General features: G+C 40.1%; 6 protein-coding genes across 7 annotated transcripts; 1 reads left to right on the top strand and 5 right to left on the bottom strand.

The window, feature by feature from the left end:
* Positions 1-176: 176 nt before the first annotated feature.
* On the top strand, positions 177-945 carry LOC128253882 (uncharacterized). 2 transcript variants are annotated; one of them, XM_052982588.1, is made up of 3 exons: positions 177-290; positions 342-659; positions 768-945. In XM_052982588.1, the coding sequence occupies exons 1-3, from the start codon at positions 252-254 to the stop codon at positions 909-911; spliced, it is 501 nt and encodes a 166-aa protein (XP_052838548.1). In that variant the 5' UTR covers positions 177-251; the 3' UTR covers positions 912-945. The 2 variants fall into 2 exon arrangements, with proteins under 2 accessions (XP_052838548.1, XP_052838547.1); XM_052982587.1 differs by having other exon boundaries at positions 714-931.
* A 367-nt stretch (positions 946-1,312) lies between these two features.
* On the bottom strand, positions 1,313-2,587 carry LOC128253881 (uncharacterized). Its single transcript, XM_052982586.1, has 2 exons — positions 1,945-2,587; positions 1,313-1,584 (listed from the first exon to the last, which is right to left on the bottom strand). The coding sequence occupies exons 1-2, from the start codon at positions 2,323-2,325 to the stop codon at positions 1,381-1,383; spliced, it is 585 nt and encodes a 194-aa protein (XP_052838546.1). The 5' UTR covers positions 2,326-2,587; the 3' UTR covers positions 1,313-1,380.
* Positions 2,588-2,868: 281 nt separating this feature from the next.
* LOC128253868 (salivary glue protein Sgs-3) lies at positions 2,869-5,063 on the bottom strand. Its single transcript, XM_052982571.1, has 2 exons — positions 4,612-5,063; positions 2,869-4,071 (listed from the first exon to the last, which is right to left on the bottom strand). Exons 1-2 carry the CDS (start codon positions 4,999-5,001, stop codon positions 2,962-2,964), a joined length of 1,500 nt encoding a protein of 499 aa, XP_052838531.1. The 5' UTR covers positions 5,002-5,063; the 3' UTR covers positions 2,869-2,961.
* Positions 5,064-5,575: 512 nt separating this feature from the next.
* On the bottom strand, positions 5,576-7,399 carry LOC128253873 (uncharacterized). Its single transcript, XM_052982578.1, has 2 exons — positions 6,933-7,399; positions 5,576-6,167 (listed from the first exon to the last, which is right to left on the bottom strand). Exons 1-2 carry the CDS (start codon positions 7,317-7,319, stop codon positions 5,640-5,642), a joined length of 915 nt encoding a protein of 304 aa, XP_052838538.1. The 5' UTR covers positions 7,320-7,399; the 3' UTR covers positions 5,576-5,639.
* Positions 7,400-9,098: 1,699 nt separating this feature from the next.
* Positions 9,099-10,169, bottom strand: LOC128253875 (uncharacterized). The gene is made up of 2 exons (XM_052982580.1): positions 9,744-10,169; positions 9,099-9,612 (listed from the first exon to the last, which is right to left on the bottom strand). Exons 1-2 carry the CDS (start codon positions 10,143-10,145, stop codon positions 9,208-9,210), a joined length of 807 nt encoding a protein of 268 aa, XP_052838540.1. The 5' UTR covers positions 10,146-10,169; the 3' UTR covers positions 9,099-9,207.
* Positions 10,170-11,488: 1,319 nt separating this feature from the next.
* On the bottom strand, positions 11,489-12,536 carry LOC128253874 (uncharacterized protein DDB_G0290685-like). Its single transcript, XM_052982579.1, has 2 exons — positions 12,112-12,536; positions 11,489-11,992 (listed from the first exon to the last, which is right to left on the bottom strand). Exons 1-2 carry the CDS (start codon positions 12,487-12,489, stop codon positions 11,531-11,533), a joined length of 840 nt encoding a protein of 279 aa, XP_052838539.1. The 5' UTR covers positions 12,490-12,536; the 3' UTR covers positions 11,489-11,530.
* Between the last annotated feature and the right edge of the window lie 1,920 nt (positions 12,537-14,456).

Here is a 14,456-nt window from a genome sequence, read left to right as displayed (position 1 = left end):
TAATTGCGGAGGCAAAGTTTCGGTAGAAATCTTCTCCTTTTGGCCAAAAGTATGCTACGTATTTCCTTGATCATCAAGTACAAAGTTTAAATGCCACTGGATGGTAATTTGCAGATAGCAAATAAGCAAGCGTAGCGATAAGCAAGCCTATAAACAAACCATACATCACTGTCAGATTACATTACCATTTTTTCGGTTACTTTACGCGGAAATTTTGCTTCGATTTTGGTCAGTCGTCTACGGTCCGTGACATGAAAACTCTTGTTATAACGCTACTTTTGGCCATTGGGGTAAAAATGCGACTTTTAAAACTAATAAATTATTTAAAAAAGATGTTTTAGGTCTTAGCTAAGGAGCCGCGAACTTTGAACAGCTTGTTTTCTTACTTAGACGAAGGAAAGGAAACGTTATCAAATCTTGGCAACACAAAGAAATGTTTTGCCCGCTATCTACCGGAATTGGAAAGTCAGGGAGCTACTTGGTCGAAAGGATACAGTGGCTGCCAAAAAAGTGCCACCAATGAGCGACAGTCATTGCTAACAGATGCCTCAGTGGCTCAGGAAAAGATTAAAGAAGCTGCCTTGAGAATGAGTTCCTTTATCGATCAGTGTTTGACCTTGACGGAGCCCCTGGATTTTTTCCACTGCTTTTCCAAAATGGTTTGTAGTCTTACCAATCAAACAACATATTTAAGAACCGAAATATTCCCATAGTCCAAGCTTCAGCTCACCAATGTCTACAATATTTCGTTCAATTCCTCCGAACAGGCGCTGATCCTAAACCAGAAATTAGGAAGCATTGAAATGGAGCACTATCTGTGCACAAATCAAACTGAACGTGATTATGTCCAAGGAACCGATAAAGTCTTTCGATCATTAGATCAATGTCTTCAACTGTATACCACAAATTAATGTAGATAATAATAATTTTTGATAAAAGAAATTTAAACAAAACTATAACTATTATAAATATATTTTTCAATTTCAAGGTCTGTTCTTTAATAATTCGATAATTAAATGTTTGGCTTACATCCAATATTTTTGAAAGCCGAAAAATTTAAATTTATAACTATACACTGTTGTTTAGTTCATATTGTTATTATAAAACAATTTTATTGCCAATTTTAAATTCAATATGTCTAGCCATGAGATATTTTGAATATAATATTGAATGTCTTTTTTAGATATTTCTTTTTTTATAATAAACAATACTGTTTTGTATAATATGTAATCATTTTAAAAGTACCTCTAAAGTTATTGAACGTAATCCTACAGGAAATTACTATATATTCTTTAAAATTGTCGTGAGTAAGTTGCCTTTATAAAATGATGTTTATTCACCCTTTAACTTTCTGTTTACATAGTAACAGATAAGCGATAATTACTCGCTAAGCTCATCGATTTCCGATCGGCACTGCGTGAGTTCCCTGTGAGCTTCCCTTAGATCCTCCATGTAGTTTTTCTGGGCATCTAGACTGCAGAGCAGAAAAGTCCTTTGCACAGCATCGTAGTCTTCATGCAGACGTGTATATGATCTTGAGGCATTATAACTTATTTCCGTTAGAATGTCCAGATTTCGAGTTCCCTGGGAGTACATATAAGATACCAATTAATGCTGAGTTATTTGCAATTTAATTTTATTTCAGTTAAAGTGACCTAATATACTTTGATTTAATATTTTAAAATTGATTTTAATATAAGTTCTAATGATTTACGCCATAAAATTTAAACGCTATAATTTTATAATGAAGACTTAAACTTTTAATATTTTCAAACTATTTCTGTCATTTAAAATAAATGCAATTGTTTTTATAATGAACAATGACTAGCCTTTTCATTAGAATTTTTCATTTAAATTTGGGTCCAGGCTTTTTCATCGAAAAAAATGTTTTCTAAACTCCTCAGACTTTTGATTTTTTATTGATTTACGGTCAAGATAACTCACGTTCTCATTGATGCACTTAAAATACTCCAGATCGTCAACCAATGTGTCGCAGATCCGCATATTTCCGCACACCGCACCGGAGGCCAACTCGATTTGCAGTCGCTCCAGCTCCACATCCACCTCCAGATGTATGATGGTCTCGTTGGCATTCAACTCACATAGGTCATAGGAATCAGAGTAGACCATCGAAGCATTGGCACAGGCTATGGTGAACTCGTCATGGCACTCGTCTATTCCAAGATCGGGTTCGGGAGTGGGCCAATCGAAGCCTCCAATGAAACCCTCCGAGTAACCCCAATAAAGGGAAATCACAAAAATGTTTAGCACCCAGCGGAGGCGACTGCTGGTCTCCGTTCTCGCGACTTTGCGTAGTGATTCCATTTGGGCGCCGATCTTGACTGCCGCTGAAGAACCAACGACGCTGATCGAGTGCCGAGTGCGGCTAATTGATCATTTCCTAATAACTCGTACTCGTACCTCATTCGGTTTTATTGACCAGCCCCGAAGGCCAGCTATTTCAGGTGTTCAGGTGCTCCACTTATATAGTGTCGTGCACAATGATTGCAAAAGTCGTTCTCCGGTTCGAAGCCCTCTGATCCGATCTCCCAAATGGGCAGTGCGACACACCATAAGCCGAATGGTGTGGCGCTTGCTTGGCCGAGACAGGCGAGATAAGTCATTACTCTGCCAGTTATCAGTGATAAGTACTGCCATTGACGTATCCAGAAGGGGTTAAGTAGAGTTAAATATCTAAAAAAGACATCTAATATACTAAAGAAAAGAAATCAAAAACCGAAAACCAAAAATCAAAAACCGAAATTTAAATATTGTTATTAAATATATATAATTGAAACCCCTTTTGTTAATTCTAGGTACGCCATCGCTTTCACGTAAACAAAACACTTTCAATAGCACCCAAAAGTATTCTACGCTATTTACGCAACCGCTTTTATTGGGCATTTTACGGCACTTTAAATCTTCAAGTGAATGCAATAAATAATTTATAAGCTCTCACGATTAGAAGAAGCGCTTCATTAGGTTCAAAACTCCCCTCCGGGCCAAGGGAATAGATCTGTTGATGTCCTCCTCTGGTGGCCGCTCGGTGGTGGGAGCAGCTGTGGTAGGAGCAGCTGTGGTGGGAACAGCTGTGGTGGGAGCAGCTGTGGTGGGAGCAGCTGTGGTAGGAGCAGCTGTGGTGGGAGCAGCTGTGGTTGAACCAGCTGTGGTGGGAGCAGCTGTGGTGGGAGCAGCTGTGGTGGGAGCAGCTGTGGTGGGAGCAGCTGTGGTGGGAGCAGCTGTTGTGGGAACAGCTGTAATGGGAGCAGCTGTGGTAGGAGCAGCTGTGGTGGGAACAGCTGTAGTGGGAGCAGCTGTGGTGGGAGCAGCTGTGGTGGGTGCAGCTGTGGTGGGAGCAGCTGTTGTGGGAGCAGCTGTGGTGGGAGCAGCTGTGGTGGGAGCAGCTGTGGTGGGAGCAGCTGTGGTGGGAGCAGCTGTAGTGGGAGCAGCTGTGGTGGGAGCAGCTGTGGTAGGAGCAGCTGTGGTTGGAGCAGCTGTGTTGGGAGCAGCTGTGGTGGGAGCAGCTGTGGTGGGAGCAGCTGTGGTGGGAGCAGCTGTGGTGGGATCAGGTGTAGTGGGAGCAGCTGTGGTGGGAGCAGCTGTGGTAGGAGCAGCTGTGGTGGGAGCAGCTGTGGTTGGAGCAGCTGTGGTGGGAGCAGCTGTTGTGGGAACAGATGTGGTGGGAGCAGCTGTGGTGGGAGCAGCTGTGGTGGGAGCAGCTGTGGTGGGAGCAGCTGTGGTGGGAGCCGCTGTGGTGGGAGCAGCTGTGGTGGGAGCAGCTGTTGTGGGAGCGGCAGTGGTGGGGGCAGCGGTGGTGGGAGCAGCGGTGGTGGGAGCAGCGGTAGTGGGAACAGGGGTGGTGGGATCATCTGTGCTCGGAGACTCGCCTCCGTTCAGACAGACAGTTAGACTCTCATCACAGCTGTCCATGTCGTGGGCATAATCCACACGAGCCATATCCACACAGGCGGTAAGATCGGTCTCGATCACGCTGTATTTGGCGCTGATACGGTTGAAATCCAGGCTGGAATCACTGTTCAGGGTAAACATCACCTTGTAGCTGTCAGAGGACTAAAAGAAAACAAACAAACAAAGTTGTTAAAAAAAATTGATTGTAGCTATCTATAAATGCCCATACTTCCACTTATGATTTCAGTTAGTAATAGCTTTTCGATTATCTAACGATTTTTTGCTAATAGTTTAGTTCGTAACTGATCACATAAACGGCTTAACATTCCCCACATGCTGAAGGAAAAAATTAATTAGTGACGCATGTCGTACGCATTTTGACCGATTCAAGTTGAATTATAATGTAAATTATGTAAATACATATGTGTTAGGAACACTAACTTTTTGAGTTAGCCGAATCCATTATAAGAATTATTGCAAAGTATTTCCTTGCTCCCAATCTTTTTATGAAATATATTTGAGTATTTCCTATTGCTTGTATAGTCATTGTTGTCTATCTTTAAAACCATTATAAAGATCAATACAAAGTATGGCCTTCCTTTCAATCTATTTCGAGAAACAGTTGTTAAGTACTTCCCATTATAATCATTAGTGGCTATAGGATTCCTTCGTCATGACAAAGTAAGTATAGAGCATACGTACGGCATTGCGGTAGCAGTCGAAGAACTTCAGGCCATCCACGAGTTCGTCGCACTGCGTCAGTCTGGAGCACATGGAGTTGGTGCGATCCAGGAGGGCCTCTCGTTCCGAGGCACTCTCGTTGGTGAGCTCATCCCGGCCCATCTGGGCGGTCCTCAGGCATCCGGTGTACTGCTGGTTGTAGCCCATGATCACATTGGTCTGCTCCTCCAGATAGTGGTTGAAGCAGTCGGAGATCAGGGTGGAATCGTCCCGAGCTTCGGGAGCAGCCATCAAAGCGCGCACGGCGAACTGCTGGCGGGTCAGCATGGAAATCAGGTCGTCGGAATGCTTGGGCACCAGGGCAAAACCACTGGTGGCCAACAGCAGGCACAGGGCAATAGCGAACTTCATTATTATTTTAACCGAATTTAACGGATCTCGTTTTCGTACTGAGAGCCACTGGTCATTGGTTTACTATTTTATAGCCGGGCTATATCAAAAATTTCGACAGTCGAAAATGTCATTGAGAAATCATTAAATCGTGCTGATTAAAAACTAATTGAGTTTTTATCTCGTTCTCGAAATCGGCGCCGAGATTTCTTCCGATTTCATTTTTAATAAGTTTTTCTCTGACCCAACACCCCATAAATAGCCGTGTTATCTAGCATTGGTAATGGCCAATATAGTTGCTAGCTTATCGGCTGACTGGTTTTAATTGATTTGGCTAATGTTGGTCAAGCGGTGGTTAACACTGTACTTTGTAGTTTCTACTTGATAACAACGTCAATCTCTAGTCGGTTATACAATGAATCACACGGTTCTTCTTGTCAAGACTATTATTTATTGTCCCCTAAAAACGAAAACAGAAAACGTGTGTTAAATTTTAATAAACCTTTGTCCGTGCGATCTTTGATTACTGAGTAATCTGATAGCATGTGTACCCCAACTTCAAAACATATTCTTTTTATAGTTATTAAATAAATAATTAAGATACGTATATTTGTTTAGTTTGCTTCGTTTATATTTATAGATTTAAAGACCTCGCTAGCTTAGTGGGACTTGAACCAGTTCTGCAGGTTCTTCAGAATATTCTGGATGTCCTTGTTGTTATGACTGGACAGCGATTTCAAGTCCTCCTCGGGAGCTGCTTCCTTGTCACCTTCGGAACTTGTTGAGGATTCTGGCTCGTTGGAGGTGGAATCAGTCGAGGATTCTGGCTCAGTTGAGGAATCAGTCGAGAATTCTGGTACAGCTGAGGAGGAATCAGTCGAAGATTCTGGCTCAGCAGATGAGGAATCAGTCGAGGATTCTGGTACAGCTGAGGAGGAATCAGTCGAAGATTCTGGCTCAGCAGTTGTGGGTTTAGTGCTCGCGACTTCCGACGGAATGGGAGCACCACCAATGCAGAGGGTCAATTCCTCGTAGAGTTTGGCAGAGTTCTCGGCGTAGACCCTCTGGGTCTTGTTGGTGCACACGTACTCGTTCACCTGGATGAGACGCACTTCCTCTTTCACAAAGGCCAGAAGTTCAGAGGCATTTGCAGAAATGGCGAACATGGACTTAGTGCTGTTTGAGCCCTATACATCAAAAAATCGAAAGAAAATTTAGATTATTGAGTAATCAGTTATGGGAAAAAAATAAAAAAACGTATGATCCTAATAGTTATAAAATATTTTGTATAATACTTGATTGGCAGCTAATCTTACAAACTTTTGTACTTATACACTCTTATCAGCAAGATAGTTAAAAAAAAAAACAAATTGATAATCATAAATCAAATGATATTGACAAAATGTTATGTTTAAAATATACATCGTAAATAATTTTAATACTAACATTAATGACCTATTATAGATATTCTTATACACTTTTGTATTTATATTCTCGTGTCAGCAAGGTATTTTAAAAAAAAGTCAAAGTGATTATTGTGTAATTAATTAATGTAATTAATTAAACAAATCAATTGATATAGTGAAAAGTATGCAATCTTAAATACATATCATAAAATCATTTTAATACACTGATGAAGAAATGGAACAGCTTAATTAAATATTTAACAATTAAATCCAGAATTAAATTGCATGATTTAATATTAATATATTTGAAAAATTGTTGAAATATTAGACTTCAAATAATTTTAAAGCATTTTATCTTAGTTTAGCATATAAATTAAATTTTTAAATATCAAAAACCATTATGAGAATAGTCAAAAAATGTATTTAAAAAAAAATTAATGTCACAAATCATTGCGAAAAAGGATGAAGTACTCCTACCAGTGTAGGAAAATAAAATACAAATTTGTCCGTTTGTGTTCCTTTTCGACTATGTTATGAAATACTTACGGCTTCGCTGTAGCACTCAAAATAATCCTCGGCGGCTTCCTTTTCACTGCAGACCTTGAGGGCATCGCAGGAGCTCAGGGCGGAGGCATCGATGGCATCGCGATCATCCTTGGTGCTGTCGTTGATCTGGGAAATCTCCAGGGCAGCCTGCTCCAGACAGGCCTTGAAGTTGTTCTCGTACACGGTCACGCCCTCGTTTATCAGGGGGATATAGTAGCCCAGGCAGTCGATGGAGTGGTCGCCATTGCCATTGGCGAGATCCCGGGATTGTATTAAATACTGCAGGAAGTTGGTGCTCGGATGGTTGATCTGCAGCGAAGGCGATGGCAGGGCCACAATCTGGCTCAGGCCGATGGCCAAAAGGACAACGCACAACTTGGCTTGCATTTTTCGATTTTCTATAGTATTTCTTTTCTACTAGACCTTCACTGTTACAGCGATCGATTCGTACTTGTCCAATCCGCCTGGCAGCTGATGTATTTATAGGCGCCGCGCTCGAGTGGACCATAAAAAAAAATTCCTGCCTTAGTTTCCAGTAAAAAAAACGCCATGTTATTGCCGTGTTATTACCTCGGTTTTAGTCTATCACTCGAGCTATCTCGAAACCGGGGCGTAGTTATCATTCTTATCGATTTTATAACCGCCACTCAACGGGACCCACCCGTCAAATCCAGCTCAAGGGTTTCCACCAACCCGCTCCCCAAAAATTTTTACTCAGTTAGATCAGCACTCCGTCGAAGTAAACATTTCCCCGAAATCTGTATACGTACTTCCTGAATTTGGCTAAAATAACTTCCATTTGAGAATAGCAGAAAGAAAGAACGCAAATGGCTGAGATTGCAGTTAGAATGCTAGCTATCGACTAATCTAATCTAGTTGGAGTGCTTTTTTTGTAGAAACACAAGTGCAGTCTGTATGTCTGTCCTACAGTTTGAATTCCTAGAAATTTCAGAAAGCCTATTGAATTATAAAGTAACAGAATTCCGATTGTATCATCATTGAGGGTTGTTATTGGTCAGAAATGGATGTTGATAAGGCCTTCGACTTGGCAATAAATAATGAAGTAGACACGCTAAGGTTGAGTGTCTCATAAAGGGTATAACTAATTAAAGACCAAGATATTAGGGTTTCTCAATGTCTTATCAAATTCCCAAAATGATTATTGATTTTTGTTCATTTGAATGACTAACAACAACTTTATCAGAGTGGCTTGTCGGTCAATTAAAAGCTACATGATAATTACATTTAAAAAAGTATTATGACTCACTGGAGCTATTATTGTTGCCTCAAATAAATTGAAACCTCTCGAATAGTTGGCCAAGTTTAAAGCTGTCTTCATCGCATGCCTCTGCATAATTTTCAGAGATCCCCAAAGGAAACCGGATCTGCCAGAGCAAGGACAACTTCTAATTTGCATATCTTAATTGCGTGTTCTTTGTGTGTGCGCCGGTTGCAAGGATGCAGAATACTCTAACTTGCCAAGTTATTGGCTTGATTTCGGCAGAGTGAAATCTCCCCTTTGCACAGCTTCAACGCTTTTAATTTGTTTTAATTGCAGTGACAACAAGGCCGCCGGCAACTGCACAAACAATAATAACACATGCAATTAAATTTGAATAAAAAACACTGCTAGGAAAATGCCTCCCGACTGTTTATTTAACTGTTACCACTGCTACCTTAAAGTGCCTCGCCCCCTGGATTCTTCTTGTCCCAACGAAGGTAAAGTTTTCCCCGGCTGATTTACATGTTTGTCCTAACCTCCGCCTTTCCCCGCCCTCGTGTCCTGCGGATCTTTGATAAACTTGGACTGATGGCAAATGCAAAAAGTTTTATTTGCATCCCATCAGGTTTTCCTAGTTTTCCACCTTCTAGATCGGGCCGTTAATTAAGTAAGTTGCAATAGCTTTTAGTTTCTCGTTTGAGTTTCCAGGTTGACTCCATCACTTGATGCCATCTGTTTGGTTTTAAGATGCAGCGAATTCTTTATCCAATAGCCTTAAGCAATTATGGCAATTACTAAAAGCCAAATGTTCATTTGTAGTTCCAAAATAAACCTCAATATTCTTTACCTTTTCCACAATTTAAATGCCAATAAAACCTTATCAAGAATCAATTGCCTTTCAAAAATATTATGTATACTCTATTGAAAATTAACCAACCTTGCTTAAATCTTAGCTACTACAGAAGTTTTTTTTCACGATTCAACAGAAGATATTGCAATGTTTTTTTTTAGAGTACATTTTTTTTTCTCGCTTTTTTTAATATTCTTCGCGTCTTAACCATTATGCTTGAATGCATTGTACAGTTTTCTGCCCCATCGGTGCTTGCTGATGGCACTGTTTCCTTCATCGGATTCGAAATGGGAAATGATCGAGGATGAGATGATAGATGAGCGGTCGTTTGTAATTTCAGAGACCACGCGAGTGGTGCTGGTTGTGGTGGTTGGCCAGCTGGTGGTGCTCGAAGTGGTGGTGGTCTTATCCGGCACCGGAGTCAGACCCAAAAGGCAACTCTGGAAGGACGCGTAGGACTCATCGGAGCGGATCTCGTAGTTCCTAGCCGAGGTGTTGCAGCAGAGTTCACGGGTATAAGCGATCTGCTCGATCTCCTGCGACAGGGCTCCATAGAATTCCGATGCATTAAAGGCTACACTAGCCAACACCTTGGACGTCCTAACCCCCTGAAAAATTACATTGCATTTCATTTTAATTTCAAAGGTTCTTTGGGCTTTAAAAATTGACTAAAATTGATTAGTTGTGCCCAACGCTAAGTATATTTTCTTATAAAATATTTTACTGTTCAACAACTTACCTCTTTGGCGTAGCAGTTCAGCGAATTCTGACTGGTAAATTGGTCATCGCAGATATTAAGCATGTAATTGCAGGAGTAGGCGGTGGAGTTGCTCAGTTTCCAGACGACAGGATCGTACCGCGTTAGGGCTTCCTCTCGGCCGCCGTTGTACTTGTCGTGGCACTGGTTGTACTCCACCTCGTACTCCTCGTAGTCGGAGTTAAAGACTTCGTTGTAGTAGGCGAAACAGGCCGCTGCCAATTGTGGGTTATTCCGTTGACTTTCACTGGTGGCACTCATAACCTCCATCATCCTCGAGGGACCAGAGATGAGGCTGGGATTTGCGAGGCAGGAGCCGATGGCCACGGAGGCCAGCAGGATAGCGATGAGGTGGGACTGCATGTTGCTTGCACAACGGTTCATTCGTAACTTGGTCTAAACCGGCGAATGGCCAACGCTTTTATGGCAACCAAAAAATACTCAATTTTGATTTTGATAGTTGTTATCAATACGGCAATCACTCTACACACCGGACATGGGGTACATTTTAAATAATCAGCCGATAAAGTGGAAATCTACATGTAGAGTGAATCTTCATTGCCCATCGGCCATCGATTATAGGTCATTTAAATGCAGCCTTAGCCAAAAATAATGCAAATCTAATTAAATTAAGTTTTTAATGCCAAAATTCGATTACATCATCGTTATAGTTCCAATCCCCTGCCATCTGACTTAGATAACCAAAAAATGGCCAACAAAAAGCACCTTGACGGTGGGTGACTAAGAAAGAATTGTGATAATTTGGCCTGCCTCCTAAAACTAATAGTAAAAGGGGGAATCCTAGCCAAACAACGAAAATTGCAGATCTTTCTGGTTTTTTTAATTTCACAAAGTCTGCTAATTACAGAAATTGAGTTAATAAGAGACAGACAATCCCATTTATTTTCTATTTATTTTTTGCTGAAATCCTAAAAAACCAAACACTCTTAAAGGTTAAATTAATTGTATTTACTCAAACGTATTATAAGTATTTTAAATGTTCGTATATCAATTAAAAATTTTTTCTATATATTTAAGAAAAATCTTAGGTTTTAGTTTTTTTTATATTTGTTTGCTGTTTATCTATTGAAATCAGATTCATTTTTAGAAATTTTTTAGTATATATATTTTTATACCATTGCCAAAGGTATTTCAAGATACCTTCCATTTAACATTACCGTTAAAATATTCTACTCATGCCTACGCAAACTAGTCTCTCAGTTTAAAGCTATGACATAAAACTTTTCCAAAAGCCTTATTTTTATTGCAGACAGCATCTTAGTCAGAACTAGTCGGATCGGACGACTATATCGTATGGCTGCAAAGTATTGGCTTACCAGATCAGAATGAAGAATTTAATTTAATTAAAATCGGAAACCTATGTATGGAGCTGGCATAGGAACGAATAAAAAATTCAGCGGAAAGTTTAATTAATAACTAAACATTTATTTAAACTGTATTACGATTTATAAAACTTTTTTTTTTTTTTGTAAAAGCTGCGATATACTATCGCTCGTATAAGAAAAATTGGTTCTTCGATATTATTCAGCACAGTAAACATTTAAAAAAACAATTCTGCTATTTTCACATGCCAAATATACCTTGGCGATAATACATTTTTACCAATCAAAAATTTATTTATGATCAAAATATTTTGCTTAAGCTTAACATAACATTAAATTGTTTTGTTCTTTATATACGATTAAATAAATTAATTCTTTTAAAGATATTTTTAGATAAATGCTCTTTATTTACAAGTTTCTCTAGTCTTAGCCAATATGCTTGAAAATATTGCTCAGTTTGTTTCCCCATCGGTGCTTGCTGTTGGCACTGTTGCTTTCATCGGCTCCGAAATGGGAAATGGTCGAGGGTAAGATTGTAGGTGGGAGGTTGGTTGTCGTTATCTCATTGGTTACAACTACCGCTGGAAGGGATGTGGTTGTGGTGGTTGGCACGCTGGTGGTGCTCGAGGTGGTGGTGCTGGGGGTGGTGGTGCTCGGGGTGATGGTGCTCGGGGGGATGGTGGGTTTCTCCGGTACTGGAGTCAGACCAGCCAGACAACTCTGGAAGGCCTCGTAGGAGTCCCCGGAGCGGATCTCGTAGTTCCTGGCCGTGGTGTTGCAGCACAGATCACGTGTATAGCTGAGCTGCTCGACCTCCTGCACCAGGGCTCCATAGAAATTCGAAGCATTGGAGGCCACACTGGTCAACACCTTAGACATTTTTGGTCCCTATAAAATTATATAAAATGTTGTACTAGTGTGTGAAATATTTAAACTTACGAAAATAAATAGTCATGGCCAAGCTAAAGTATTTTTCTTGTAATACATGATATTCTCAAGTAACTTACGTCACTGGCATAGCAGTTGAGCGCATTCTGACTGTTATTGTGATTATCGCAGTCGAGCAGGTACATGCACGAGTCGAAGGTGGAGTTGCTTAGATCCCAGACGACAGGATCGTACCGCTCCAGGACCTCCTCGCGGCCCCCATTGAACTTGTCATGGCACTGGTTGTACTCCACCTCGTACGCAGCGTAGTCGGAGTTGAAGACGTCATTGTAGTAGGCGAAGCAGGCCGCCGCCAACTGTGGGTTATTCCGTTGATTTTCACTAGTGGCCCTCATTATCTCCATCATCCTGGAGGGTCCAGAGATGAGGCTGGGATTGGCGAGGCAGGAGCCAATGGCCACGGAGGCCAGCAGGATGGCGATGAGGTGGAACTGCATGTTGCTTGCTCAACGGTTCGTTCGTAACTTGGTCTAAACCGGCGAATGGCCAACGCTTTTATGGCATCCAAAAATACTCAGCAGCTGCCAAAGCTAAGCGATCGCCGGGGCTTTTCTCCTATCTTGATATTGATAGCGAGTATCAATAATGCAATCACCCTACACACCGGACTTGGGCTATGTACCTTAATACACTTCCTTGAACAATCTATAAACAATCAGCCCGCGACAAATTGGAAATCTAGATCTGGAGTGAATCGTCATCGCACATATCGGCCATCGATTAGAGGTCATTCGTTTGTTGCCCTAGCCGAAATGATTGGAAGTCTAATTATATACGAGTTTTTAATGCGAAAATCCTCTCATATCAATGCTATCGCGCCAATCCCCCGCCGTCTGGTTTGCATAACCCAAAATTGGCCAACAAAAAGCACCTTGAGGTTGGGTGAGTAATAACAAATTGCGGCATTTCTTAATACTAATGCTAAAACGGGAGCCCTAACAAAGGAATACAACGGAAATTGCAGAACATTCCGGTTTTCTTTTTAATTTAACAATCTCTGCCAGTTTCCAGGAATTGGTTTAATAAGTGTTTTCGACTTAAATTGGGTAGATGGGTCAACAAATGATTGTCTATTTTATATATTGATTCTTGAAAATCTTGGGCTGCAGAACAATGGAGGTCATTTTTAAAAAGTTCCGCACTAGATTAATAATTTTGTTTACCCAAGGGTCGAATAAAACTATTTAATATTCGTTTATTTATTCGACATTTAAATTTACTTGCGGTTTCTTCATATTTAACATTTTTTTTTTATTAAAAAAGAATAACATTTGATGAGCTAACTTAAAAAATAGATTTGCCTATGTGTGAAGGCTTTTAGCTGTCGAGGCGAAATTAAGTGAATTGATGAAGTGACTAAATAACAATTGAAAGCCGTAAATAAACAAAAGATACGAGGACGTTTAGATAACATGCCTAAGCTTAGTAGTTTGTGGGGAATCTTTTGACGAAACACAAAGCCATAATGCTATTTTACATTGAAAACTGAAGTGGTTCAGATGATAGAGGGATACTTTTTATGAATGAATAATAAAAGTACAAAAAATAACGTACTCAAAAAGTCCGATAGGCTGCTTAAGTACTGGGTACTGAGATATATTTTTGTATGCAAATCTAAACTGAAACTAAGGCTTGCCAAAATATAGGTTACGAGAATCGTGTCGCATTAAAACAAAAAAAACTCGGTTAGACAAACTAAACGTCATCGAATGTAGATAACGTTTAGAGCCACTCCTAAAACTGAGCTGATAAAAAATTTCAATTTTCATTATCGATATAATTAAAAATCGAATTTCGCGCTTCCCCTTTTACTTGTTTGTTTTTATAGACTACAGGCAACGCAATAGCAAAGAAAGTTATAATAGGTTTAAAATTAGAGGGGGCCGCCTGTTTTTTGAAAATGCCAAAATATTGACACTTACTTGGTTCGAGTATGTCCTGTATTTTCCTTAAGAAACATAACTGGAAATTGTATTTATGGTTTTCTTTGCCTGCTCGAGGTCATACATTTGTTGTGAAAATTAAAGACAAGATTTTTAAAATATGTCATACGACCGTCTTCAGGGCAAATTCTTTACACGTCTGCACCGTTCAAACCTGGTATCTTGTACTGAGTACTTGAAGTAATTGCAAATTAAAAAACTGTATAATATTACATTTCCTAACAATAAGGATGATAATTCAATTATACCCAATTCTTTAAAAACAAATGCAAACGAAGCCCGGGGCCTATGATTAATTTTATTTACCTGCCACTGCAGGTATGCAGTTCAGTTCCTCAGCTGTCGCTGGCTCTTCTTCTAACTGAACTGCATACTAAGCAGTCCTTCAAATGCTTTTCTTCTGCAACGGAAATATGCACACACACACAAAAAAAATGTTAAAATGTTGTTCGATCTATAGA

The sequence above is a fragment of the Drosophila gunungcola genome (genome assembly GCF_025200985.1).
Source record: "Drosophila gunungcola strain Sukarami chromosome 2R unlocalized genomic scaffold, Dgunungcola_SK_2 000004F, whole genome shotgun sequence".
In the NCBI taxonomy this organism is placed as follows: Eukaryota; Metazoa; Arthropoda; class Insecta; order Diptera; family Drosophilidae; genus Drosophila; species Drosophila gunungcola.
Note: the sequence above shows the minus strand (reverse complement) of the source record. Positions and strands in the feature narration are given on the sequence as shown.